At 27.8% G+C, this 26,792-nt stretch overlaps 2 protein-coding genes across 2 annotated transcripts; both read left to right on the top strand.

The window, feature by feature from the left end:
• Positions 1-552: 552 nt before the first annotated feature.
• Positions 553-22,507, top strand: PGO_124250 (dynein beta chain; the record flags this gene model as incomplete). Its single annotated transcript, XM_028689215.1, has 6 exons — positions 553-1,152; positions 2,348-2,938; positions 3,282-5,279; positions 5,603-21,002; positions 21,343-21,914; positions 22,427-22,507. 6 exons carry the CDS (start codon positions 553-555, stop codon positions 22,505-22,507), a joined length of 19,242 nt encoding a protein of 6,413 aa, XP_028545016.1.
• Positions 22,508-24,052: 1,545 nt separating this feature from the next.
• PGO_124240 (40S ribosomal protein S3) lies at positions 24,053-25,621 on the top strand (the record flags this gene model as incomplete). The annotated part of the gene is made up of 3 exons (XM_028689214.1): positions 24,053-24,064; positions 24,658-24,779; positions 25,087-25,621. The coding sequence occupies 3 exons, from the start codon at positions 24,053-24,055 to the stop codon at positions 25,619-25,621; spliced, it is 669 nt and encodes a 222-aa protein (XP_028545015.1).
• Between the last annotated feature and the right edge of the window lie 1,171 nt (positions 25,622-26,792).

The following is a 26,792-nucleotide window of genomic DNA, read 5'->3' as shown; positions in this document are numbered from 1 at the left end:
TTGTAACATTGATAAAAAAAAGATATATTAAACATAAGGGGAAATTTTTATAATTATTTCTATTTATAAAAAAAATGGCAGACATATATTTTTCTTAAAAGGGAAAATAATTTTTTTTTTTTTTTTTTTTTTTTTTTTTTTTTTTTTTTTTTTTTTGCACACTTCATATAAGCACGGTATAACACATTTTGGTATACCGCAAAGTTAATCGTTCAATATTTTACATGTTTCATCGTATGGTATATTTTTGGTATATTTTTTTTTAATTAATAATTTATTTATTGTTTTGTCCTTTTTTTTACCTTTTTACTTTTTATAAGTTTGTCTATCTATCGTTACTAATCGATAAGCACATACACAAGTGCGTGCTTATGGATATATTTAAGCCCCTATTTCACTCACCCCATGAATATATACACATTTTTATTATTATTGATAACTTTTAAAATGTGCGATATGTGCATATGAAACTTGACCAATGGATATACTGAAATTCTGTTTCACAGATTGTTCTTGTTGTACCTTATTGAAAAAAAAAAAAAAAATTTAAAAATGGAGAGAGAAATTAGCGAAGGTTTTATAAGCATGTGGATGGAGAACAAAATAAGTTTTTCGAAATACAATTTTAAGAGTTTATGGAATGAGAGTTACAATAAAGTAATTCATAAATGGTTGTACAATACTAATTCTAAGATATTATTTATATACCTTGTAGAATATGATGAAGAGAAAACGTTAAATTTCTCTTTTGATTTTTCTAATGAAATCATAGAAGAAACGATTGATGAATATATCTTATTCCTAAAAACTAGTAACAAAAAAATAACGTATGATAATATAGACAATGCTATATTATATAACAAAGTCAAATGTAAATTAAAAGAAAATATTTTAAACTTAATGGATAATGTATTTATACCTATGTTAGATATGAAAAGTAGTTCTCCCATAAACATACAAAATGACTTTAATATCACAACTATTGAATTTATGACTTACATAACACAGTTATTTTCAAAGAACAAACTAATTTACTATCCCAAAATTTCAATTGATGATGCGCAGTTATTTTCAGCTGATAAAAATTATATTCAGTTACTTGAAAAATTGGTGGATCATTGGATAAAAGATATACAAAAGCTATTCAAAAATGTAATGCCTTCGACAGAAAAAAAAAAAAAAAAAAAAAAGATAGACAGATAGGGAGAGAGAGAGAAACAAAAAAAAAAAAAAAAAAATAGACAGATAGAGAGAGAGAAACAAAAAGAAAGAAGAGTGGGCACTTAATTGTGGTACATAAAAAATAGAAAAAATAAAATAATAATAATAAATTTCCTTGTGATAATATATTTTTATCGAGTGTATAACCGTAGAATGCACAGAATAGTTCTACTTTTTGTGTGCTCTAGATGTTCCATCATTAGAAGTGTAAAATTTCGTTTATCATCTTTAGATCATTTAGGAAATTAGGCATATATTAGCAGCTTATCACCCAATTCATGCTAGAAGTTCTGTACTTTTCGTGATATAGTTAGAGGGTTCTCTACGTATTAATGTTCTCATTATTATTCGTAACTGTGTTAGTAAAATGTGTACGCATAAATATATATGTATATGCTGTGCAACTATACTATGAAAACTATGAAAAAAGGAAGAACCCATCCTTTTACTTTTGACATTATTTATATGTATATTCTGTTATCTAGAAATTGTCAAAATTAATTTTTTCTCTCCATGTCTACTATGGTTTTAGCTTGTGCTTGAATTTTTCCCTTGCAAGATGCTTTAATGATTTCACCCATTTATTTACATACGTACACACATGCATGCACCTAATTTTTAACGTATCTAGTTTATTCATCCTTATGCTTACATGGTAGCCTCCAAACGCTCCTTTTTTTTTTTTTTTTTTTATGAAAAAGCACCATTCATAATATGTTGTAATTTTAGTAACTAGCTTAATTTTATACTCCCTATTTTTCAATGTTTTGAAACTAAGAGTAAAATTTAGATATGGTTTATGCATTACAGAACTAGCACTAAGTTGATCAAAATTGAGAACTCGGTATTACCAAGTTTTATTTATTATATAATATACAAAAAGAAGGCAACATTTTGTAGGAGAGAACAAGGAAAAATATTTAAATAAAATAAAATAACAGCATAATAAAATAAAATACATTAGTTAAAGAATGCTGCATAAAATTAGCATTTCCAACTTTCAACTAGCATATGTGCTAGTAATTGTGCATTGTCATTTAAGCAACGTGCACAAGCATTTCACACTTACATGCAAAACTATGTATTTACATGTTTATGCATATTTATATAAAACTCCTCATTTTAGATTAAAGACAAGAAAATTAACTACCTGACGCTGAGTGAGTACATTTCTGATGTAGAGAAAAAGCACAGCATTTTAAAAAACCTCTTAGAAGAGCTCAATTTAGATGCAATAAATTGCATTCAGAACATTTTAGAAAAAAATAATTGCGTTAATATCAAAACATACAATTCACTGATAACAAAAATAAGGGAGAAATGTGAGAAACTGAAGGAGAAACTGAAAGCACTAAAAATTTTAGAAGAACCATTCACCAATTTGGATGATAAGGCTTCTATAGACAATGTATACAACATATTGCCCATCATTGTAAACAGGCTAAAATTGATCTTTAACTTTTCAAAGTATTACAAGGATTCAGATCAAATAAGTAATTTGATAACATTATTATTAAATGAGTTTATTAAAAAATTGCAAAATTACATTGATCTTTCTAAGATGTACACTACAGAGGTTAAGCAGTTGTCTGAAACTCTAGATGAGTGCATCAACTTTGTGTCTTACTGGGACTACCTCATGGATGTCTCCTTCAGCAAATCACAGGACAGGAACCCCGCGTTCGACTCTATCATTAATCAGATTGACATGTCTAATGTAAGGGTGTATTTTTTTGCATATAATCATACAGAAGCATGGAGGCAAATGTGTAGGCAAATGTGAAGGCAAATGTGCAGGCAAATGTGTAGGCAAATGTGCAGGCAAATGTGAAGGCAAATGTGTAGGCAAATGTGTAGGCAAATGTATAGGCAAATGTGCAGGAATGTCTATGGTTTCATTCTTACCTGCCCACGTGACCCGCTGACATGTGCACTTTTTGGATCATCTTCCAGTGGCGAACGATTTTCCATGAGCACAGAAGCACAATGGCAAGGAGAACAATTAAACGTAGAGAGAAAGAGATGCAGATTTATGAATACATATTTTCACAAATTTACAGATAACGCACTTCAAGGAAAAATGCATAGACTTAAAGGAAATATGTTTTGCGTGCGAACAATTTTTATTTTGTGTAAAGGAAGAGGACATAAAAACCTTGAACTATGAATATTATCACATAATTAAGAAAGGGTTCAACGACATCGAATCCACATTTTTCAATGAATTAAATCGAATTAGGAACTTAAAATACAACATTTTAAGCATAAAAAATAATGATTGGAGTATCGATTTTAAAAAGACAAAAGAATTAATAAAAGTCTTAGAAAGTATATTTATTAACTTAATTAAAATATCATTTGAGAATTCCATAAATTTTGAAACGACGATTTTTTTATTTGACAAATTTCACAGTTTAGCTATCACAGAAAATATAAAATCATTTATGAATAAAAAAGTGGTTGATCTATGGAACAATTTTGTCAATTATATAGACATTTATTCTAAATACTTTGCCAATTTTCTTGAAAATCCATTAAATTATTTTTCTTACAACATAAGATATGAATACCACACTTCATGTATAATGCTTGCAAAATTTATCAGTATTAAATTATACCGAATTTATAATAATTTAAATAAGCTATTTTATTTACCGAAAGTAAAGGAGCAAGACATTGCGTATGAGAAATATTACAATTTACAGAATTCTATAAATACATATATAAAACAAATAAATAATATATGGATAAACGAATTAAAGACAATTGCATCTAAGAAAAATAATTCTCTAGTCAGTACCCTGTTAGATAATTCTATTTTAATAAAAGTGAAAGAAAAATATCTTGAAAGTACATACAACTTAGAAATTAAAAAAGTTTTATCTGAAGTCAATTTTTGGCTAAAAATAAAAGATGAAAAAGTGTTCCTTCCTAATGTAATTATTGAAATTTCATTTCATGAAGATAGACTAAAAATATATAAAGAATATGTAAATAGACTTGTAAGGAATTATAATAACATCCGTATTATGCTAAATAATGATCAATATAAAATATTCGAATATGTTCTGAGAAATATGTGTACCAATATTGAAAACACTGTGTTTAAGTATAACTGGAATAAGGATAGCATCAAATTAAATATTCTGTTCAATTTTCTTAACGAATGTATTCATATTAAATCTATAATTGCAACATTTAAAAAAAATGATGAAAAAATAAAAGACATATTAAATGAAGTAGAAAAAATATGCATAATTTCTATTGATGACAAAAGAACATACACTTTGGAAGAATTTGAAGAAGAACAGAACATCAATATTGAGGGGATAAGAAGCATACTGAGAGACAAACATACAAGTATCATTAAACTTTTGAAGGAAATACTTGTATATATTGAAAAATATTCTTCCAAAAGCTTAAATTCTTTCAAAAGTTACATTTCTAATATTGAAAGGAATTATCAGGAAAAGTATTTTATATCAGTGAAGGTTTCTTTGTATAACTACTACAAATTGTTAACTGATAAAATCAGCAATGATGCAGTGGAGAATTATCCCTTATTTAAAATTTATGTCAAACTGAATAGTAAAAAAGAGCTTGTTTATGATTTTTCTCATCAATCTGCCAAAAACCTCACAGACGAAATTTATAAAAAAGCATCCGATATATTCTTTACATTTCATAAATTTAGTGCTGTCATTTTCAAAAATAGACAAAAACAAGTGAAAAAAAAATTAGCCTTTGCTTTGTGTACTACAAATGCAAATGAGAAGGACATGCTGAATGATTCTAAGGAAAATCAACTGAAAAAAAATGATAATAATAACCAGTGTATCAAATTGCTAAGTCAAATTAATAATATATATGTCAACTTTATGGAAAAACTCAAGGAAAAAATAAAGTGGCTCAAGTATTACAATTTAAAGCTTCTTAGTTTGAATGAAGCCGATTTGATGCAGAATCTCCACTCCTCTGAGGACACTATGAAGTATGTGTACGGTCAAATAAATGTATTCAGAAATTTAGAGGAAAATATAAAACAGGACATTGACAAGGTAGGATAAACATGTGACTAGGGAATCCATCAGAGGAGAATTAGAGGATAGCAGAAAGCTGCAAATCAAATGAGCAAAACATGGAGAGGGTACCAGAGAAATATCTCCTCCACAAATGATGGGCATATCTACTTCCTGATCTGCTGCCTCCATATCTTTGAATTTACAATAAGAGACATTGTCCAAACTCAGAATTTTTATGTTATATATCTGTCTTCTGGAAGACTTTAAATATGAGCACCTATTGATCTGCTCCTCGCATGCGTTATACTCCTCAATTTATGCCACTTTTTTTTTTTTTTTTTTTTTTCTCACATTTTCAGGAAATAATTCTCTTCATTGAAATAAATCTGAGCACATTAAAAGAAGAATTACTAAGAGATTTTAAAAAGTACAAAGATCTATTTTTGGATTATATAAGTGAAAAATGTAAAAAAAAGCTAGAAGAATTGTACGCCTTTTTTAAGGAAAATAGCAGTAATCTTCTAAAAGCAGCAGTAGATATAAATGATCTAAAAAAGCATAACGTCTTGTTAGAATATTGCAGTAAAAATTATTTAACACATAAAAAAGAATTAGATATTTTGGAAAAAGATTATTTAAAATTGATAGAATTAAAAGGAGAATTAAATGAAGACGAAATCATGAAGTTAAAAACTTCTTTAACCTTATCCAACAAATTTGAAGCATTTCTGAAAGAAAGTAGAACCATATATTTAGACACTAAAGAAAAAATGAAAAATGAAATTAAAAATTCCTACAATGAATTTAATAAACTATGGCAAAAAAAAAAATTATTATTTTACAAAGAAATGCCAATAAATATAGACAATAACCCTAATGATGTTTTGAATAAGATTACTTTTTATGAAGAAGAATTGAAAAATATTAAGCACATTCAGGAAAGTTTGAAAAACAAAATAATCCTATTTAATATAGATGACGTTTGCGATGAACAAATAAATGATATGGAACTGGACTTGACTCACCTGAAAAATATATGGCAAATGATAAAGCTTTGGCAGACTGTTTTTGATTTTATTAAAAATGTTAATATATTCTTCTTGTATGACATACTAAGTGATCTCCTTGTAATTGTGAAGGATTATAAGAAGGAAAATTTTACTTACACGTTAAAATTCCTGCAGCAAGAAAAGATATGCGAAGAAGAGGACTTGGACATTTCCCCTGACTTGGAAAATTCCCATGACTTGGAGGATGTACAATCTGCACAATTCCAAAATAGTCAACGGATATTCCTTGCCAATGATGATCAAACGAGGGATGAGAGTAAGGGAAAAGGGGAAAAGAAAAAGGGGCAGGAGCAGGGATTAACAACGAGAGATGCAAAAAATTTGAACATAAAGTCTTTTTTAAATCAACTGAAAGCGCACTTCCTTGATATGTTTGAAGAATTTTTAATATATATGAAAAGAAGGAGCGCATGGGAAATATACAAGGAGCTAAAAAATAGTGTAGGTAAACTAAAATATTCTCTAATTCTTGTAGAAATATTAACAAATGAATGCATGAAATATAGACATTTCAAAGAAATAGAATTGAAGACAAATATTCAGTGGAATATTAGCAACATAACGATAAATGATATTATAGAACAAAAGTTATATAAAGAAATAAAATTCATAACTATGTTGTACAATAATGCTGAGAAGGAAATGTTTATAGAAAACAATTTAAAAAAAATAATTAATAAATATGAAAATATGAAATTGTCAGTACAGAATTGTAAATCTTCTTTGCTTATTCAAGATATAGAAAAAATATGCAATAATATTAACGAAGATTTATTTTTATTAAATAATATAAAAATATACAACTTTGACATAAATTTTTTAAAAAAAACCGAAAAATGGGAAGGAATGTTGGGAAATTTATATGACAATTTGGAAATAATATATTTTATACAAAACAAGAATGAATACTTAAAATCCATTTTGTCGTCTTCAGGTGAAATGAAACCACATCTAAAAAAGGTGTATGAACAGTACAATTTATGTAATCAGAAATTTACAAAAATTCTTAAAAGCTTTCAAAATGGTTATGTGTTAGACAAAATTAATAACAATGATAACGTGCGTATATTTCTCCAAATACAAAAACAGCTAAATTTTATAGAGAAGTCTTTGGAGAGCTATTTAGAAAAAAAAAAAAGTTCTTTTCCTCGATTTTACTTTTTATCTAATAAAGAAATTTTAGAGATATTAGGAATATACAAAAATCCAATGTTACTAAAAAAAAAAATACAAAAAATATTTTCGTCTATTTATTCTATCGAATTCGTATCCTCAGAAAAAAAAACGCATTTTTCAAAAAATAATTCAAAGTGTATTACTACACATGAATATAACAAAAATAGCTTCAGTTTTAATAATAAAAAAATCAATTATAAAAATTCATCCAATTTTAATAAAGAAAAATTTCAAATGGAAAATTTTCCAAACACACACGAACACATCACACCAAATGTAGACAACTCTAGTAAGTGTTCTTCCTATTTTGACACCTACATTTTTTCTCAATATAATGAAAAGATAAAATTACAAAAGAAGATGAAACTAAATTATGAATCCTCAACTGTTATTTTAAAGAAGTTAGAAGAAAATATATATGAAACTTTGAAACTAGATTTAGTAAATGTACAACTAGAACTAAAAGAAAAAAATTTTAAAAGCTGGATTTTAAATAATCCACAACAATTAGTATTAACAAGTAAATGCATTAATTTTACAAATGATTATGAATATTTTCAAATACAAATTAATAAAGGTTCTCATATTTTTGTAAACCAAATGAAAAGGCAAAATCACAAGGAACTTCTCTTTCTTACCGATTTAATAAAAACAATAAAGGATAAAAAAAATTACATTAAGATAAGCGCATTGATAATTCTAGAAAGTTACTACAAAGATGTTGCAGAAAAATTGATCAAAAATAAAATAGAATGCAATGACAACTTCTTATGGATGTGTCAACTTAAATATGTTCTATCTGAGGACGAATATAATGAAAGTTTGAATATCTCAAAATGTTTTTCATCTAACGATTTGGTGGAAAAAACCGATCCATCAGCTGCTGAATGTGCAGCAAAAAATGTATATAAAAAGGGAAATAGTAGAAACGTGGGGATGCATAATTTGACAAGCATCAAAAATTCTATGCCTTTAAATGGTGGAATTAGCATAATCAATTCAAAAATTGGGGAGGTCATCCAGAATACATCAAGTTCAGTTAACACAAATGAAAGGAACAAACATAAAGAGAATTTTTCCGTCATCAAACCAATCAGAAACAAGCATAGAATTGACGCAAAAGAGAAAAACGGAAAACAGGAAAAATTTCATGAAAATAAAAGCAACGGACAAAATTCCAATGATTCAAATGTAAATAAAGGGGAAGCTGTAGAAGGGTTAGAAAAAGGGGTTCAGAAAAAGAACTCCATAGAAAAAGGCAACTTATGCCCCATGGATAGGAAGAGCGCGTATGAAACGGGAGAAAATCAGGAAGAATGGATTCAGGAGAATATGGAAAATGAAGCTGAAGAGGATAAAGACGAGTACGAAGATGTTGAGAAGGAGGATACAGGGACATGTATGGAACTTCTAAGGGAAGACATGGAAGTGGATTATAATTTAAATGCTGAAGAGGATATAGAAGCAAGGGAAGAATTAGAAGATGTTGAAGAGTTAGAAGCTGTTGAAGAGTTAGAAGCTGTTGAAGAGTTAGAAGCTGTTGAAGAGTTAGAAGCAGTTGAAGAGATAGAAGCAGTGGAAGAGATAGAAATGGACGAAGAGTTAGAAGCAGTGGATGAGGTAGAAACAAAGGGGGAAATGGAATCAGAGCAGAAAGAAACACACTCAGAAGGAGAAAAATATCCCAAAAAAGGAATTTTGTCGAAAAGGAACAAAGTCATAAACGATAATATGATAGGTGATACTGACAACCTAACTACAAAAGGTGGAATAAAAACAGATAATTTAAACCCAATCGATTTAGTTGACAAAAATAGCAGACAACTTAAGTATCTTAAAACAATAAATTTAATGCTAAAAAAATCCATGACTTTGTATTTACATTATTTTAATAATAAAAAAAAGTATGCTTATGAATATCAAGGGAACACAAATCGATTAGTAATTACACCGTTAACTGAAAAGTGCTTTTATTCTTGTTTATTTTCTTTAGACAATTTTTATGTGAATGCGATAAAAGGAGAAACTGGTGTTGGAAAAAGTGAAACGATAAAAGATTTTTCAAGAATATTTGGTACAAATATTATTTCAATAAATTGTAACAATAATAATACTTCGAAATATATAGGAAATATATTATCAGGTATACTCCAATCAGGATTCTGGTGTTGTTTTGATGAATTTAACAGAATAGATGAGAATGTAATTGTTATTGTGGTAGAACAATTCAGATGCATTAAACATATTATGCACAAATTTCAATTTAGCAGTAAATGTTCTGATCGACAGCTTGAATATATGAATTATGAAAACATATCTTCCCCTTATCAAATGACGAAATGGAGATCTAGTACTAATGCATATGATGTTAGGACCCATTTATTGGACGCACAGTGGAATGAGTTTCCAGAACCTTCCTTCCTAGAAAAAAAGAGCGTTACTCATTTTGATGTGAAGCAAAATTTCAAGGAATCAAATTCTGACACACAGATGAACAAAATGGGGGACGAGAAGTTAAACGAATGGAACAAATCAGGGGAAATTTCTGAATCTCAAAACGAGGGTAACAGAACCGATAGCAGAAGATGTGAAAACAACAAAGGCATGAGCTTAAATAGCTACAGATGTAGTAACACGAATGGTGATAGTAATGGCAGCCCATCAGGAAATGATCCTGTTGATTTCAATAATCCAACAAGTAACGGATATGCATTTTTTGAAGGTCAATATATTAAGACAAAAAATAACTGCTCCATATACTTGACATTATGCAAAAATAATGACAACTGTTTGTACTCAATGGAAAATTATAACAATGTTATTCAAGAATTTTCCTTTAAACCACCTAATTTTTATCTAATTTGCCAATTTTCTTTAACATCTATTGGATTTAAAAATGCAAAAAAGTTGTCGAAAAAAATCAGCATTTGCTACAGTTTGTTGTATGAGTTTTTATCCAAACAAGAACAATATATAATAGACTTGAGAGAAATAAAGAAATTTTTAAATATAGTGTCTCAGGATTTTATAGTAAATAATAAAGTAAAAAGTGAAGGAGAAATTATATATGATGCATTAGTAGAAGTAAACGAATCCAAATTGTTAAAAGATGATTTAGATATTTTTTACAATTTTCTCAAGGAACTATTTCCATCAGAAAAAAAAAAAAAAGACAAAAATAAAATAAATGATCTATCTGTAAAAATAATAACAGACATAATGAGTAATATGGGATATACAATAAATGATTACTATATAAATAGCATATTAAAATTACATAAAATTAAAAAAACGAATAAAGGAATTGTCTTAGTGGGAAAATCTTGCACAGGAAAAACGAGTATTCTAAATATTTTTAAACATTATTGTGAAATTGAGAAAAACGCAAATATTGTAAGAGGAGCTGTAAATTACTTGGATAACGAAAACGACAGTGGAGTGTTCTTGCAAAATAAGGAGAAGAAAAAGGAAACCCCATTTTATGAGAATGGATTTGTTACAATTAATAAGAATGAAGAAAATGACATTATTGAAAATTGCGGAAGTATTAATGAACTAAATAATAGCACCCAAAATATTCATCTCATCAGTAAAGGAACATACGAAAGTTATAATTTACTATATCCATTTAACTTATTTTTTAATAAATATAAAAATCAGGGGAATACAAATATGAGTGGGAAAAATAGTAATAATGGAAATCATAGTAGCATCAGTGGAAGTGTTAAAAAAATGAGTAAACTTAGCAGTACATATTCTATCCAAAGTAAAAATTCGACATGTGCATTGCTAGATTTTTCCAACAAGTATAAAAAAAATATGCAGACGAATGATTTTTCAATCGATGTAACTGTCTTTAATCCTATGTCCACAGATGTGAAAAAATTGTATGGATACTATAACTTTGAAAAGGAGGTTTATGAAGATGGTGTTTTATCTTTAATAATGAAAAAGTTATTTGAAAACAATAATAATCTAAATGAGAAGTGGTTGATAATGGACGGTCCGCTAGACATACTGACAACAGAACCTTTACACTCTTTGTTAGATGAAAATAAAGTGTTAACATTAATAAACGGAAATCGAATAAAATTTGCGGATAATGTCTTTATATTTTTTGAAATAGAAAATTTGAAGAATTGTGCCCCTTCTTTTATAAGTAGATCCAAAATTGTTTACATGAACGAGGAAGAATTCAATTACGAATGGTTAATTGAGAGTTATTTACATTGTAATTTTACTAACTTAGAAGAAAAGAATTTAGTTCAGAGTTTTTTTAATAAATACATAAAAAAAATTATGAATGCTAAGAAAAATAAATACAACTTAATTATTGATGTTAGTGATGCGAATATTATAATATCCATTTGTCAGTTGTATGATATGCTATGCAATTTGTACGATAAAAATTATCCCAAGAATTTAAACTCATCCTTATGTTTAGAAAAAATTTTTCTTCAATCTATTATTTATACCTTCTCCAATATCTTATGCCCCAAGAGTAAAGAATTGTTAGATCAACTGATTAAAAGCATAGACAATACTTTTCCCCACCTACATACTATTTTTGATTACATAATTAACAAAAACAATTTTAATTGGGTTTTATGGGACGAATTAATTACCACAAATCATAATTTTTTACCAAACGTGAGGGAAAACTTTTTTCCGTATGATAATTACAATCTTAGCAAAAATGATAGCAACATGAAGTATATGAATATGAACATGAACACGCTGAATGAAACACTAAATCCTGACACTGATCTTAATAAGTTTTTTCTAAGCAGCAATTTACATTTTAGCAAGAATTTCAACAAATATACCATTAATTATAATAACTTATTTAGCGACAATGACAACAAGGATGCATTAAATGCATATCAGACATATCACACGAATTTTATATCTTCCAATGAAAATGATATGAATGATGTAAACAAGTTAGACAAATACCACATCTTCAGCAATTATTCTAAGGATAACACTTATTCTAATAATATTTTCCTCGAATCTGACCTATTCAATACTTATAGTAAAAATATATCAAACAATTATTTTTCAGATAACACGTTTTCAAATAATAATTTTTCGGATAATTTATTATCCTATAGAAATGATAAGAGAGGAAAAGATAATTTTCCAAACATACATAACGATGCAGATTACAATGTATTAAATGACAATTTTATAGAAAGTTATAAAAAATCTTCATTGAAAGATATCATCTACAACCAAAAGGATAGTCTGAATCAAAATAGGAAACAGAAAACAAGCCAAAAATATTTTCATCAAAAATTTAATGACAATATATTTATAGAAAATGTCGAATCCTTGAGAAAAAAAAATATCATTAACATTTTAATGTATAACAAAAAGAACATACTATTGATTGGTAATAAATTTAGTGGAAAAACGTTTTTCATGAAGTATAATATATTGCCATATATAAAGGATGATATGTCAAGTTATTACACCTTTATTTCTAAACTGTTCAACTCAAGCAATTTAGAAAAAAAAATAGAAATAAATGTGGAAAAGAAATGTAGAAATATATATAAACCAATAGGAAATAAAAAGTGCTTATATTTCATTTTGGATGACTTAAATAATCTTCAAAAATATGACAGTCCTGATTTGGAATATTATTACTCCAGTAGCACAAATAATAGTAGTAGTGTAGGTGATAAAAATACCTTATTCGATTTCAATATCAACACAAAATGCATTTCGAAAAATAATAACCCTAATGGAACCAATGCACAAAGTGGAAATATGAATAACACCAGTTACACACAGAATACTAGCGTTTTTGAATTCCTAAACCAATTTATAGATTACAATATGTATTATAATAAGGACAATGGTTGTGTAAAGAATGTTGAAAACTTATTTTTCTTTTTAATATACGGAAATAATAGAAAATATGCTTCCACATTTAATAGAAAGTTAATAAATAGACTCCATGTGGTGCATTTGAACGAAATGGATGAAACATGTTTGAAAAATATTTTCCACGTTTTTTTAAGAAATAAATTCTCTAATTTTCATGAAGTTATTAAGAATCTATCAGAACCACTTTCCTCATCAACTATAAAACTATTTTTCGATAGCGTCAAATACTTCAAATCTAATTTAAATTGCTACCACTATTTTTTTCATATAAATCATATATTTAAAATAATAAAAGGTATATTTTTGTCAGAAGCTCCGATATATGAAGAAAAAGAAAGCGTGTTAAGACTATGGGTTAATGAATGTTTCCGTTCCTTAGGTGATCAACTGATTTTAAAAACTGAAAGAAAAAAATTTAAAAATATTTTAAAAAATATATTATATAAAAAGTTCTATGTCGTTTACAATTATCTTTTTCCAAAACAAAAAACCTTTTATTTTTGCTCCTACAATTTGCATGATAACAAAAGTGAAAATCCTTATTTCTTCTACCAACCGGTTTCCAATGAAGATGCACTAATCGAATTTTTCAGGGGGGTTGTATCTTCTTATAATACATTTGTTCTAAGTAATTATGACAAAAAAAAAAATGAATACTTTAAAAATCACGAAGCAGATTTGGCTGATGCGCAATCGGAAGAAGCAGGAAAAGAAGTTTCCTTGTCTCGATCAGACAGAACTCCTCTGCCCAACAAAAATAGTCTACATGGAATATTCAAGCACAAGGACATAACCAGGTCTGCTAGCCATAGTGATAATGAGAATACACGAGAAAATGCACTGAAGAATGACAACACACATGAAGATTCTATGAATACCTCATTATACAAGTCTCAAAAAATGTCCAAGGATATAGAAATATTAGTGAAAAAAAATGACAACGACTTCAATAATATTAACACCCCTATAAACTTCATACTTTTTAAAGATGCAATGATAAATATATGCAAATTTTCCAGAATTTTTCTCTTTGAAAATGAACACTTTATATCTATTGGAGATAGTGGTCCAGGAAAATTTACTTGTTGCCTAATTGCATGTTTTATATACCAGATCAAAATACACGTAATTAAAAATTTCTATTATGAGAATACAAATTTGAACAGCACAAATGATCAAAGTGCAATAATCGATGGGATTATCCATATTCATAATGATAGTATAAAGGGACATTATCTCACTAATAATATGGACGCAACAAAGGAACATAATAAAAATTGTGAATCGGACAAAATAGTACAACTCAGCAGAGACGATAGCATAATGGAAAATATTCACAAAATAGAGAACCATGCAAAGGAGACAAATTTGAGAAATGAAATAAATGATGAATCAACTGGTGAAGATGGACAGAACAGATTAAAACAAGAATTGAAAAACGAAAGGTCAGAGGGAGAAAGCTTAAACAATGGATATGATGCAGAAAGAGAAGAAAATAAGAATATAACACTGGAGAACGGAATAGATATTATTAACACAGGATGGAGCAAAATAAGTGGAGAGAAAGAAGAACAAGGCCATTTGAATACAAATTCAATAAACGGAAATAAAAACATATCAACAATAGAAAAATTAAAAGGCAATTATTTTATAAAAAAATTTAAAGAAGCTATTTTTAATTGTTACAAAAATGAAAAAAGATGTGTTTTGTACTACTTACATGACAATATGAATGATGAAATTTTAGAATTTTTACATGAATTGTATAATAATGTGAATTTAATTAACATATTTAATAGTGAAGAAGTAGCATATTTAAAAAATATATTCCTACAGAATGAAATAGGTTTTAAAAATTTTGATACTTTAAGTGAAATAGTAGAAGAACTTATTAAGAAAAATTATCATTATGTTTTATTTACTACACTGAAAAGTAAAATGTTTAGAAAAATATCAAATGAATACAATGTTATACTAAAACAGTCGACAGTAAATTATTTCAGTTCATGGAAAAATATATCTTACAATATAATAGCACAAGAAACACTAAAAATAAATAACTTAAATGTAGATATATTTACGAAGCTGCACAACACAGCATTAAAAATGTTCGAAAGTGTCTTTTATCATTTAGGAGAAAAATTAGACAGGGAGAAAAGAGAAAAAAAAAATTTAGTGAACGAATTTTGTAGTCACATAAATTGTGATGAATACCAAAGGAATAATTATACAAATGAAAGAAATTTCAATATGTCAAAGATGGATGAACAGAACAAAAAATATGAGAAAAATTCTACTTTAAACAAGTCGAAAAATACACTTTTGGATGATAACAAACAATCTATGGAAATTAAGAATAGCTTAAAAATGAACACCAAAGAAAGTTGCCATATGAACCCTAACCAAACCAAGAGCATCATGCAAAGCAAAAAAACGGTTAATGATGGAACAGAAGGAAATATAATAGGTGATGAAAACCAAAATAATGAGGATATAGAAAATAATATAAAATATATAAGAAATTCTAAAATTGTAGAAGATAAAATAAACATACAGAAATATATTAATTTTAAGCATTTCATTAATTTTTTACAATTTTTTGAAAAGTTATACAAGAAGAAGTTAGAGGAAACGAATAATCAAGAAAAAAAAATAAACATTGCATTGAGCAAATTGGCTGATGCTAGAAATGAAATTCAAGAAATGCAAATTCAGTTAAGTCTTCAAAAAGAAAATATATCGAAAAAGCAAACAGAATGCACACAATTGCTCAAAGAAATAGAGGAAAAGAAACAAGAATCTAATGAGAAAAAAAAAAAAATACAAGAAGACAGTATTCGAATATCAAGTGTCGAAATAGAGACACAAAAGCTAGCTGAAGATGCTAGAAAAGATTTACAGAATGCAATTCCGGAGCTTGAAGTTGCTACACAATCTCTAGAACAATTGGACAAAAAAAGTATTTCAGAAGTTAAAGCATACACAAAGCCACCTGACGTAGTCATGCAAACATTATCTATTGTTATGATAATTTTAAATAAAACTCCTAGTTGGGAACAAGCAAAAATTGAATTAGGAGATGCCAACTTTTTAAATAAATTAAAATCATTTGATAAGGATTCTATATCTGATAAAACGTTAAAAAAAATTGAGAAATTCACGAAAAATCCTATATATTCACCAAAGGCAGTTAAAAAAGTTTCTTCAGCTACAGGTGCTTTGTGTATGTGGGTTCATGCATTAAAAATGTATGCACAGGTATACAGAGAAGTTGCACCTAAGAGGTTACGATTAAATCTAGCTGAAGAGTTATTAAGTAAGAATAGAAAAGAACTAGAATTAACAATGGAACAGCTTAACCAAATTGAAAAAAATTTGTTACATTTGCAAGAACAGCATAATGAAAGCATGAAAATGAGTGATGAGCTTAGCAAGTCGTATGAAGAATCTTGTTTAAGAATAGAAAATGTGGAGAAGTTTTTTCTGAATTTAATGGACGAAAAAAATAGATGGGAAAAATATGTTAAGGATAATGAACGGATAAAGAAATGTATATATGGAGAATCCATATTGTGTTCATTTTTTTTAGTCTACACTGGTTTGTTGAATTATGAAGACAGAAAATGTTTAATATATGACATTTGTCTTAATTTATTAATAAAGAAACATATTTTTGTTAATACAAATTTTAATGTAGTTGATTATTTTATTGGTCCCATTCAATCACTTGAATTCCGTACGAATTTCTTATCTAATGATATATACATGAAGGAAAATTCTATACTAATTAATAACAACTTTATTTCCACATTGATAGTGGATCCCCATTACCAAGCAGCAAACTGGATAAAACGAAGTTACCTGAACAATAATAAAATGATAATAATTTCAGATTTCCATTCTTTGGACATATTTTTTAAAATAATCCATTGCATGAATAATGGAACTGCACTATTGATAAATTACATCAATGAAGACTTGGAGGACATATTGCTTTTAACAATTAAGAAATACAATAAGTTCATTTTAGATAAGGAAGATAATTCAATCTTGGATATATGCCACAACCAATCTTCCAATGATTCTCTAATAATGGAATATGTAAAAAGGAAGAGACAACTGCAGGAGAAATTCGCAACAGGCAAGGGAAGTGCTAACAACAATTGTAGTGGTAATGGAGGAATTAGCAGGATGGCATATAAAGATAAACTATACCGTATGAAACTACAATTGCTTAACGAGATAAAGATCCACAAAGATTTCAAGTTGTTTTTAGTTTCTAATAAGAACTGTTTCAATTTAGACCCCCTATTTTACACACTAACAACAGTTATTGTATTTTGCCTGAACAAAGAATCGCTAGATAATATTTTGTTGAATGTAATTATAATAAATGAGGAGAAAAACTTAGAAGAAGAAAATAAAGAATGTATGCTACGTCTAATTCATGTTAAAAAAGAAATAATAAAATTAGAAAATAATATCCTAGAGCATATAACAAAAAGTCAAAAGAAAATTACAGAAGATGATGAATTGATTAATATACTTCTACAATCTAAATCAGAAATTGATGAAAAGAATGGACATTTAGAAGAAATTAATGATACAATTAGTAGAATGAATATGAATGAAAATATGTTTAAACCATTAGCAAAAAAGGTTTCTACATTATTTACTATATTAAATGATTTGAAATATGTAAATAATTATTATCAATTTTCCTTAGATCATTTTATATCATTTTTTATATATAATATGAAAATATTTAAAAAAAATAATAAAATATTACCTAGTTCAGCCACTGAAAGACAAGAGATACTATTCAATAGTTATTTTTTAGAATTTCTGAAATATACTAAAGTTTCCCTAGCTAGTAAACACCATCTATTTTTTGTATTCTATTCTTTATGCAAAATTATGGTTTTCGAAAATAAAATATCACAAGAAGATTATAACTTTTTTGCATTTGGTACACAAGCCAATGAGGAAAAGGTGCGCACAAAATATATGAAAAATTACATGAGGAATTCTAACCAAAATGACGACGAGGAGGAGGAACATGCGTATAAACATAGAAGCAGAAAAAAAGGAAAGAATAAAATGAAAGCAGGACATCAGAGTATGTCCAAGTCCACGACAGACAAAGATATTTCTAATTCGAATAAGTATGCTGATGCAGAGGGGGACAATAAGGACGAAAGTGAGGAGGAGGAAGAAGAAGAAGAAGAAGAAGCAGAAGATGAAGAAGCAGAAGATGAAGAAGCAGAAGATGAAGAAGCAAACGAAGAAGACGCAGACGAAGAAGACGAAGAAGACGATGACGAAGCAGACATGAGAGACGAAAATGGCAGCGGGTCCAAGGAACCAATTGAGAAAGTTAAAGAGGGAGAACCGAATCAGCACTGCAAAACGGATGATCGAAATAAGGACGCTGGAATTAGGAATGATGTAAAAAACGACGAGTATGAATTGGAAGAAAATATGAACCCAGAAGATAAGAAAAAATATAATGACGAGGGAGAAATAGACAAAGTGAAAGGAAATGCTAACACTATGAATAGAAAAAGAAGAAAACAACAGAGAAAGAAAAAATACAATTCATATAATAAACTATCAAAGAACTATGGAGATGATAATTTTAAGGACTCTTTAGAATATAGTGATATGAACAATAATGGTGGAACAACAAATGAGGAGAAAACTTCTGATGTGATTAATCCAGGGAATGATTGGATAAGTGAAGAAAAATGGAAATACTTATTAGATATTGAAAAACTGAAAAATTTCGAAGGGTTTATCAGTTCGTTTATTAAATCCATTAGAGAATGGAGAAAATGGTTCAATTTTTTAGAAGTAGAAAATTATGTACTACCAGATGAATGGGAATTCAATTTGAATTCGTTTCAAAAATTAATTATAATAAAAATTTTACGCCCTGATAGATTAAACAAAGCTGTCGAAATTTTTATATATGCAAATATTCCATATAATGATATAGAAGTGGATCACATGAATTTTGAGTACATATTAAGGCCTTCTAAAAATATAGATCCCATTACTATTATTTATAAGGAGAATTTCGACCCCTTTCAGTATGTATACAAATATGCTTGTGATAATAATCAAAAATTAAAATTTTTAATTTTAACAAATCAAAACATCAATTTTGCTTACGACTATTTAAAGAATGGAATGGAAAATGGTCATGTTATTTTTATTTCCAATTTACACAATTCACTCCCTAATTTGAATAAATTAAACAAAGTTATTGAAAATCTAATGAACTGTCATACTGAATTGTATCCATTACATAATACCAGTTCAAATGAAATAGGTTTTGAAGCAAATTCTTTTCGTGCCAATGACTATATCGAAGATATTTCTTCTCTGAATACAACGAATATGTCTGCAAATGAGAAGACAATTCCCAGAGGTAGAGAAAAAAACATAAAAGTAGAACAAACTGGAAGAGTTGTTGAAAATAATGAGGAACAATGCATAAAAAGAGATCAAAAGGATGTAGGAAATATGTCAAAATTGTTATCCGATTTTAGAGAAAAAGACGTGTTGTCATACAATGTGCAGTATTACAATGCTCTTATAGACGAGGAATATGACAATAGTAATAACATCAACCTCTGTAATGATAACAGTCCTAGAAATGGCAACAATGTCTTACTTGAACGAAATGATAATAAAAAAATAAGGGTTCACCCGAATTTTCGTCTTTTCCTTGCTTCCTTGCCTAACGAGAAATTCCCAACATCATTGTTGCAAAAAAGCGTTATTGTGATTCTGGAAGATCCAAATAACATAAAGAAGAGTATATCCATTTTGTTTAAAGAACAGTGGGAATTAGAAGAAAATAAAAATATTCAGTTAAACAAATATAAAAAATTAATGCTAAGTTTATTCTGGTTTCATTCAATACTTAATAACAGAAAAAAATTTTACAACTTGGGATGGAATAGTGAAAATTATTTCTTCAACAACAAAGATATAATTTTAAGCAAATACATTTCCCAAATATTTCTGAATAAAAATATTAAAGAAATTTATTGGCCTTATTTCCGTTACTACATTTGTGATATTATATATGGTTCAAAAATTAATGACTCTTTTGATAAGGAACTTTTGAATATATATGCAAATGAATTTTTTAATATTAATATATTTAAAGGGAAGTATATATTTTCTAACTCTGTAAATTGTTACTTACCTAGTGATGTCACGAATGAAAAGACGTTAAACAATTATATGAAGGAAATTCCACATAATGATTATGTAGAAATATTTGGACAGAAAGCTTGTGCAGAAATTCCCTACAACACAATTGCATCTGAAGCAATTATATCCCTTTTCTCTCATGTAAATTCTCTGCATCTAAATCAGTATCATTTCCACAATACTAATTCTAATCATATTAATGAAAAGGAAGTCTATTCTCTTACCAAAATGCTACTACAAGGTATGCCTCACGAAATTTATGTAGATGAATTGATGAAGAAGCAATCCATGGAAGAAAAATACATTTACGTCAATCTAATGTGTCAGGAAATATACAAGCACAATTTGGTTCTGAAGAAGATCCGGAAATCTATTTCCAAGGTGCAGTGTGGTATGTCTTGGAGGGTGCATTTAGATGAGCCAGTAGTTGTCAGCAAATGTAGTTATAACTTCTCATACGTCTCACTCGTAGTAAGAAGTCATGGCAAATAATGACATGGGATGAGATAACCAATAAGGTGCAATTTGGGTGACACGTTGAACATCATCAATCACACGTGTATCAAGTGTGTTTCGCACATTTTCTATCTATTTCTTTTCCCTTGCCACTTACACATACCATGTGCAATATTAACATTTTTCCATTTTTTTTTTTTTTTTTTTTTTTTTTTTTTTTTTTTTTTTTTCATCCCACCCACACCCACACCTCTTCCTTCTTCCTACCTCTACAGCGTTAAAAGGAGAAACCATGATAAATAAACAAATTTACGAAATCATAAAATCTCTTAACAACGGATTAGTACCGAATTCTTGGAAGAAATTTTATATATCAAAGAAAAGTTTAGTTCCATTTTTTGAAAACTTGAATGAAAGAGTAAATCAATTAAATGAGTGGTGCATTAATGGGTCTTTAACAATTCATTGGCTTGGGGGATTTTGTAATCCAAAAAGTTTTTTAAAGTATATTTTATATGAATATTCTAAAAAGAATGATATTAGCCATGAATTAATTACGTTCGAATTTACATCTATAAACAAATCAGATGAAATTGAAATAAAAAGTAGAAACAATGAGAAAGGAATTTATGTAAAGAAGTTAATTCTGCAAGGTGCTAAATGGGATTTTATAAGCCAAACACTAATGGAAACGGATAATAACAATTTGTACTTTATCATTCCCACAGTTTATCTTAAAGTTGTTTTAAAAAAAAAAAGTGAAAATGATAATGATATTTATTATTGCCCATTGTACATGTGTCAAGAAAAGAATGTCATAGATATTAAGGAAAATTATTTGATGAAGGTATATATTCAGCCGTTATATATACATAGCCTTTTCGGCATCTGTATATGTTATGCATGTGTATGTGGTCTGTCCATTCAAATGATAATGTATACTTGTAATTCACACATGTGGATGTAACTTGGCAAAGCTAATTTACATGTAGCAAGAAGTACAATTGTTATACATCCATCTATAACGGGTGTATCTTAAAATCGTGTTTTGGTAATGGGTTTGTATCTTTACTGTGCTGCACTTTTGTTAATTAGCAACGTAAGGCCACAACGCGGTCAAGTATATGGTGTGACATACACAAAAAGTTATTCTTAACAATCTTTAATACATCCCGACATATACATAATATCATTCTGTTGTTGCGATATATATAAATTATGAACACTACAATCATGTTGCATATGTCATTAACACTGCGTGTTCTACAATTGTTTAGACTAATCAAAAAATATATACAACACATATATATATATTTTTTTTTTTTTTTTCTTCTTTTTAACTTTATGGCTCATTTACAGGTTGGACTCGGCACAGGACCCAAAAATCCATCCCAATGGGAAAAATTGGGGGTCCGTTTATTTTTAACGAACGAATGTTAAACTTGATTAGAACAATAAATAAAAAACTCATGGAGACCTAAACAGAGTTTGTTATATGTGTAGTTTTATATTTCTACAAAGATATTTCTACAAATATATTTGTATATATATATATGTAGTAGAACAAAATTCGAACTAAACGATACAACATGTGTTTTGTTTGAACATGGATTCATTTCACATGCAGTAAGAACAGTTGTTTGACTGTTTACAAAATTTGCATGTATATATAAAATATCAACGTATATGTATATGTATATAAATATATATATATATATATATATATATATATATATATATATATATGTGTAAAATGTGAAAAATATATACATATATGACAACATTCTTTTTGTCCATTAGCTAAAATTGTGTTTTATCGTCTATGAAAAAATAATATATAAATAAAATAATAAAATTTTATTTCAAACTTCTTTTCCATATGAGGATTTTAAAAAAGTTGATTGCTGTTTTTATCATAAAAAAGGGTGAAATGAATACTTGTTGACGTACTTATTTAAAGCATCACATTTTTCGTGTGTTTTTAAAGTGACTTATTTTTGTATGTAGCGTTTTTAATATATACGTAAGTATATATAAATTTGACATCTCTTTTTTTTTTTTCTTTATCGCCCTATTCCTCGTCCCCTCCACCCTTGGAGTGACAAGGGGATTCCCAACAGGCTAATTCTTTGACATAACTTATTATACATAATTTTTAAGTATGTAAAATGTGAATAATTTAAAAAAAAATTTATTCGCGCGTTTATTTAAGAAAGGAGAAAAGATGAAAAAGTGAAAAAATGAAAAAATGAAAAAGTGAAAAAATGAAAAAGTGAAAAAACGAAAGAAAAAAAAAATATTGCATAAACAACGGTATAACGCTTTTTATAATCAAATGCTTCAAATATTTCTACCCCTCATTCTTCTGTATATTTTGTAACCTGCCTGGTACATAGGTCAGTATATAATAATTTGGCAAAACGGGTATTCCCCCTGGGGTAAGGTGGAAACTACTCTACATATATTTTTTATATTAAAATAATGGACCCCTTAATTGGTGCATTATGAAAGGCGACATTTATTCAAAGGTATAAGATATGTATATATGTATGTAACATATATGTATAATAATCTCATGAGTCAGAAGCATATAACACTTATTGAATATGTATTTATATATATAATTATATATACATGTGTTTGTTTATATATGCACATGCCCCTGTTTGCCCTTTATTTCCAAAATTGAACATAAGAAAAAAAAAATTTTTTTTATGAGAAAAAAAAAAAAAAAAAAGCAAATTAATTATACCTATTTAAGTACTAGAAAGATATCCCAATTAAGAAATGAAGTAAAAATAGAATAATGTTTTGAGGATAAGATATAATATAACATAATTCTAAAATTAAAGTTAAAGGAATTTAAGATAACCAGAAAATTCACAAAACTGAACACGTTTTTAAAAGCAACAATTCTGAGAAAATACCACATTTCATTAAACAAACCAACTTGAAGCATAAAATAAAAACAAAAACGCATAAAAGATGTCAGCCCCTGTAAGCCTTGAAAGAAAAGAAAAAAAATATATATATATATATACTAATATACGTATATTTATATGTATATAACAAATTCCTGATTTGTACACAAATTATCGTTTTCATGTTAAATGAAATAAAAGTGAGAGTTTTATGAAAGCAGGATATATGTACACTACATTATGCAATGATTTGTGTGATGAGATATAATATATATATATAGTAAAAAGGGCGAATAAAAAAAAAAAAAATAATAAATTGTCCCTCTTCTATGTGAATCTCGTTTCGTTTAACATCTGCCATTTGGGTATATATCAGTACATACTTATACATGTACAACTGTGGAAAATAATTACAACTTGAGACAAACAGTCACAAAATTTATCTAGGCAATCAATATGGCCCACGTACTGTACATCACACATATTGAATGCAAACGCAAATCAAAATTTTAATATGTGCATATTAGTGAGACAAGAAGGCAGTTGTATATATATATATATATATATATATACATACGCATGTACATATAGTACAAGTGTTGTAAACCTTCTTTGCATTCATAGGGATACTAATTTCTTTATAATTTTTTATTTTTTATTTTCCCTCAGATATCGAAAAAGAGAAAGTTTATTAACGATGGTGTGTTTCAAGCAGAGTTAAATGAATTTTTGGCTCGAATTTTAGCCGAGGATGGATACTCAGGTGTAGAAGTTAGGGTTACTCCTATAAGGTAAGAAATATATCAGCAAATAAAGTGCATGCATATATCCACCTATACTAATTTTTATTATGATGTGAAATACTGTTTCAAAGCAAAACTGTTTATCAAAGAATGTGTTAATATATGACACATTTTTATTTTATGTAATTGTTCCTGCACATGTTGATAATTTTCTTTCTTATTTTATTTCATTAAAATTGCCTTTTATTTTTATGTAATATATATATATATATATATATATATATATATATATATATATATATATATATATATATATTTGCACATTATATGTTTTTTTTTTTTTTTTTTACTCCAGGACCGAAGTCATAATTAGGGCCACTCGTACGAGAGAAGTGTTAGGAGATAAGGGAAGGAGAATACGTGAACTGACATCCCTAGTTCAGAAAAGATTCTTTAATAAATCAACAAATAGTGTTGAATTGTTTGCTGAGAGAGTAGAACATAGAGGACTTTGTGCAATGGCACAAGCAGAATCACTTAGATATAAGTTACTAAAAGGTTTAGCAGTAAGACGAGCATGTTATGGTGTCCTGAGACATATTATGGAATCAGGTGCAAAAGGATGTGAAGTTATAGTTTCGGGAAAATTAAGAGCCCAAAGAGCTAAAAGTATGAAATTTAGAGATGGTTATTTAATCTCTACTGGAGAACCATCCAAGCGATTTGTTAACACGGCTACCAGATCAGCACAACTAAAACAAGGTGTTTTAGGTATAAAAGTTAAGATTATGTTACCCACAGCCATTGATTCTAAAACTGGATTGCCATCCATTTTGCCTGACAACATTTCCGTTTTAGAACCCAAAACAGATACTACAGATGCATTATAAGGATTAAATGTGGAAGTATATCCTATTTTTACGTACACATATGCACGTATATGTTAACATAAATTACATGCGCAAAAAAAAAATGTTAAGTAAGAATTAAGAAAAAATGTACACTTCAATTTTTTTTTAAACTTTAAAAAGAATAAAAATAGCAATAAAAACAGCAATAAAAACAGCAATAATAATAACCTTAATAATAATAGCAATAATAATACCATTAATAACACCATTAATAATAGCAATAATTATACCATTAATAATAATAAACTTGTAAATTCCGTTAAGCAGTATTATTTTTAATGATACTAGAAGGTTAGCTAATCACAAAAAAAGTTCTCAAAACTAGAACGTCGTGTGTACTATATTGGATTAAATATATATCCTTCAGTGAAAAAAAAAAAATCAGCGTTTAAAATGGAAGCAGACACAATTGGGATATTACATGCTGCATTCATAATATTCATTTTATGTTTTTACATTCAATTAAGTGAGGAATTCTGTGTATATTTAAGACACATATACTAATGTTAATAATCCTAGTAAACGAAAAAGCATGCTCTAATTCTTTAAAAATGTAGAAAAAAATTATATTCACGATATCTTCATTTTTACTTTTCATGATTCTTCAATTCTGGTTTTTACAATAGGTATTAATTTTTGAGACGAAAAGGTATACGTACAAAAATATCTCAAACGTCTACTGGTAAAAATATCGACTAGTACAAATGTCTACGTGGTGCAAATAATTCCACTTGCAAAAATTGATGTTAAAAAAAGTGTTATGTTCAGTGTCAAATGCATTTACTCCCTTTCAGCAGATAAAGGAATAAGAGGTGTGGGGGTGCGGGAAAATACACTATGGCAATAGTTCTTCTGGTTTTATAGGACATCCCATACCTATTCCAAATTCTGAATAATATCACATGTGAATATGTTCTCATACTTTAGAATGTATATTGTTTATTTAAAAAAAAAATCCATAGATAGAGGAGCAGTTGTGTTTTACACATATATCCAAACATAGACATAATTGACACAAAAAAAAAAAAAAAAAAAAAAAAAAAACTAGATAATCGATGAGCAATTCACAGTTCTGTATGTTCACCACTCAAATTTGAAGAACGCGCTATATGTATGTATTCACGCATATGCATGTATAATGCATTTTAAA

The sequence above is a fragment of the Plasmodium gonderi genome, assembly GCF_002157705.1.
Source record: "Plasmodium gonderi DNA, contig: Chr12, whole genome shotgun sequence".
NCBI lineage: Eukaryota > Apicomplexa > Aconoidasida > Haemosporida > Plasmodiidae > Plasmodium > Plasmodium gonderi.
This window is presented reverse-complemented; position numbering and strand designations above follow the sequence as displayed.